The sequence below is a fragment of the Terrapene carolina genome, unplaced genomic scaffold (genome assembly GCF_002925995.2).
Source record: "Terrapene carolina triunguis isolate 2854851 unplaced genomic scaffold, T_m_triunguis-2.0 Scaffold58, whole genome shotgun sequence".
Lineage (NCBI taxonomy): Eukaryota > Metazoa > Chordata > Testudines > Emydidae > Terrapene > Terrapene triunguis.
Window position 1 is genome coordinate 892,565 of NW_020664409.1, and position 3,410 is coordinate 895,974.

The window sequence follows — 3,410 nt, forward strand, 5'->3', positions numbered from 1 at the left end:
CCAGTCACTTGCCCTAGAGTTCATGAAGCCTCACTACCACCAATGTAGTGTCATGCAGTTGTTATAGTGCCTAGTACAAAGATGGCACCTAAAGCAGCAACAGGGGGCAGTTCTGCTGGGGATATTGACAGGGAGCACATTCCCCTGCTCTCTCAGAGCCGGGCTGGAATAAGGTCTGGCACACCCAGTAGAAGACTGGACTCTGTATTTCCTGGCCCAAAGACGATCGCATGATCTGGGTCCAGGGGCTAACAATGGTCGATACCCCTATTACATGCCAGAGATCAGCACCTACTGGCTCCATTTGCAGCTGCCTCCACAATGACCCTCCGCGCCCCCTGACAGCTGAAGAGGTGGCTATCTTCTCTCAGGGCAGCCTGCGGCTTCAGTGGTGACGAGACAAATGGGAGGGGGAGGGAACAACGGGACCGTGGCCATTTTGAAAGAGAGCAGAGATCAACAGCCGCGCAGCCCACGTGGGAGCTGGTCAGTGCGTGGTGTCACAGCCGGGTCTCGCTGCGCCGCGCCTTGCGCGCTGGCACCATCCGAGTGCCCGGGGGCAGCGGTGCGCAGAGCCCGGCTTCGGAATCGTGCGGCTGCCCGAGCTGGGGGGAATGTCCAGGCAGCTCATGCGCAACCCTGCGCGCCTCCTCTTCAGCGGGGCCCTGGGCAGGCACCAGGCGGCAATAACAGCAGCAGGTGCCTCTGCTAGGGAGACCTCCTCCTCCTCCTCGGCTGCAGCAGGAGCAGGGACACCGGGACACGAAGGTTTGTGTCTCTGCGTCCCCGGCAGAGGGCAATGCTCACTGGGCTGCTGACGGGACAACACTTACTGGTGGAGGGAGGGAGGGAGGTTCAGCGAGGCGGCAGCTGCTGCACACCGGAGCGTGCGATGTGGAAGCGACTCGCCTGCCGTCCCTCCCGCCCATGGGAGCGGCAAAGCCACCCGGTGCCCTTCGCTGCAGTGTGAGTGCCGCCAGCCGGACCCTCCCCGCGGCTTCGGGCCTGCAGTCGCGACCACGTTGCTAGATTACAAGCCGTCTCGGAGCCTGCGTGGTTTTTAGGAGGCCCCTCACCCCATGGCCCTTAGTAAATGCCACTTACGCGCTGATCAATAATAACTCCCTCCGCTTCGAGAGGCTTTTGGGTCATATCAAATGACCATTTGGGAAGGATCAGCATTACATTCTGAGTAATGTGTCCCAGTGTGGGAGCTGCAGATTCCAAGCTGATTTATAGGGGGCTCTGAGCAGTTTATTTATTAAACTTGAAAACCAAAATAGGAATTCTTGATTATCTGGGGACCCCAAGTTTTTATGTGTCTTGATGACATTCCATTTCTTTTGTTGGAAATTTGACCTCAGCATGAAAAACCGCTGTACCCTATGATGAAGACAATGGTTCAGATTGGTGTTACCCTCTGCCTGCTTTGCCCCCTTGCAGAGCAGCTGATAACCCACTGCAGAACAGCTGATAACCCACTTCAGCCAGGTTTATGGCCCCCTTGTGTCATCAGAGTGGCACAAAGCTGGTGAGTGTACCAGTGAATCTGACCTGATGATGCATACAACAGAATGGAGACTAAAGGATAGTATCCTAGTTGGAGAAGTGATGACGCAGGACCTCTGCTTATGTTTCCTTCATGAGATAGATGCTTTGCCTAGAGAGAAGTCTTCACCTTGCACTGGACAAAATGAAACTGATGAAAAAATGGTAAACTATACAGCAGGTGACTCAAGTTGCTGCTTCTTCTTCTTTTTTTTTTTTTTAATTAAGGGTGCTGCAGTCTTAAAGAACTGCTATTGGATATAGTGCTCTACTGACTGAGCCCCATCACTAGCTTGCTGTTTCATTTTTGAATAGCAGTGAATTTCTTGATTCTAAAGCCCCATTCTGCTCTCTTCTCCAATCCCTATGCTTCATGAAGGGTGAAGTCCTGTGTCTGAGACCTTAAGTGGGATTTGTATGGGTCAGAGGATTTGTGCCGACTCATCACACAGTTGAATTTCACTCAGAAAGAGTCAAGCTTTAGAAGTATAGATGGATGAACATGCATTTAAAATTAAATGCTATCTGCAGTTTGGGGTGGCAGTAGACTGCCATAAATATGTTTCATAAACGGTGAGAATAAAGGCTGATTTTACTTTAATCACCCTAGGGATGTAACAGTCCCTTGGAAGTGGAGTGTCTTATTGCTGTTGTTACATCCCAAGGGAAAAATCCTGGCTCATAATTGGCTAAAACAGTGATGTGATGAGTTAGTAGACTTCTGCTGTCTAGGCTCCTCAGCGGTGAGCAATATTGAGATCTAGAGCAATATTAATCAATCAGATCACATATGTCAAACAAATAAATGCATCCTGAGTGGATGCATCTGAGGTTAGTAAAAACTATCTGTCTCTAGCCGATCCGACAGCAGTTCTTATTTCTTTCAATGTAAAATGTATAACACCTATCCTGGACTCTAGGAGCCTATGCCAATAACTTAAAATAACTTTAGAAGGATAGCCAACAGCTTCCCCTGCACCCCAAATAGTAATAAAATAAAGCCCCCCAAGTGCCCTTTCCTGCACAAATATCATCCCTTATATCCCCCCAAACTTGTGTAAACAGATAACTATGCAGTATGCCCTGACTGTTCACAGACTCAGGTTGTTTTGAACCAATGGGGGAATTGGGTTCCAAAGCTGAGGGCTCCTCACAGCAAATATCCTGCTGGGAGACTCCCTCCTTTCTCCTTTACATGGAAGAACCTCTGCAAATTACAGCTGTGGTAGTGTGGAACATGGAAAAATGTGATCTCTCAGGTATAAAGGTCTTCCTGACTGTCCCATGAGAAGTGAATAACTGGGCCAGATCTCCAGCTTTTGTAAATCGGATTTGTTCTATCGAGACCAGGGAAATGAGGCCAATTTACACCAGCTGAGAATCTGTCACACTGTTTTTTGTTTTTTTTTCTGGACTTCAGACTTCAGGTCCCTATAGACTACTACTGCTTTAAAGGAAAAACTTCCACATTTTCAATTATGTACGATGAAAACATTTAGAATATATGTAAAATTACAGGTACTGAGCCAAATTCTGCTCTTAGTTTCATTGCTGCTATTCTGGAATATCTCCTTGTAAATTCATGCAGTGCCTAGAATCCCCAGCAACGGCTGAGACCCCATTGTACTGGGTACAGTACGCACACTTAGTAAGAAACCCCAGAGGGTAAATCCAACTTCTTACACTGAGACCAGAATTGGACCCCTTGGTTTTCTATTTTGGTAGAAAGAGAGAGTTACTGTATCTTGAGGTAAATATGATTATTTACTACTTTCAACAATTAATCTTGTTAGAAGTTAATGTTTATTGTAAAATGGGTTACTGAGGGCTGTTTTAAGTAACCTGATTGCCTGCTTTGCTTA

At 47.9% G+C, this 3,410-nt stretch overlaps 1 protein-coding gene across 1 annotated transcript in view; it reads left to right on the top strand.

The window, feature by feature from the left end:
• The first annotated feature begins 443 nt into the window (after positions 1–443).
• The window catches only part of LOC112111379 (carnitinyl-CoA dehydratase-like), a 36,528-nt gene continuing 33,561 nt past the window's right edge, over positions 444–3,410 (top strand). Inside the window, exon 1 of the mRNA XM_026660119.2 lies at positions 444–768. Coding sequence (XP_026515904.1) covers positions 615–768 — 154 coding nt within the window. The 5' untranslated portion in view covers positions 444–614. The remainder of the gene's footprint in view (positions 769–3,410) is intronic.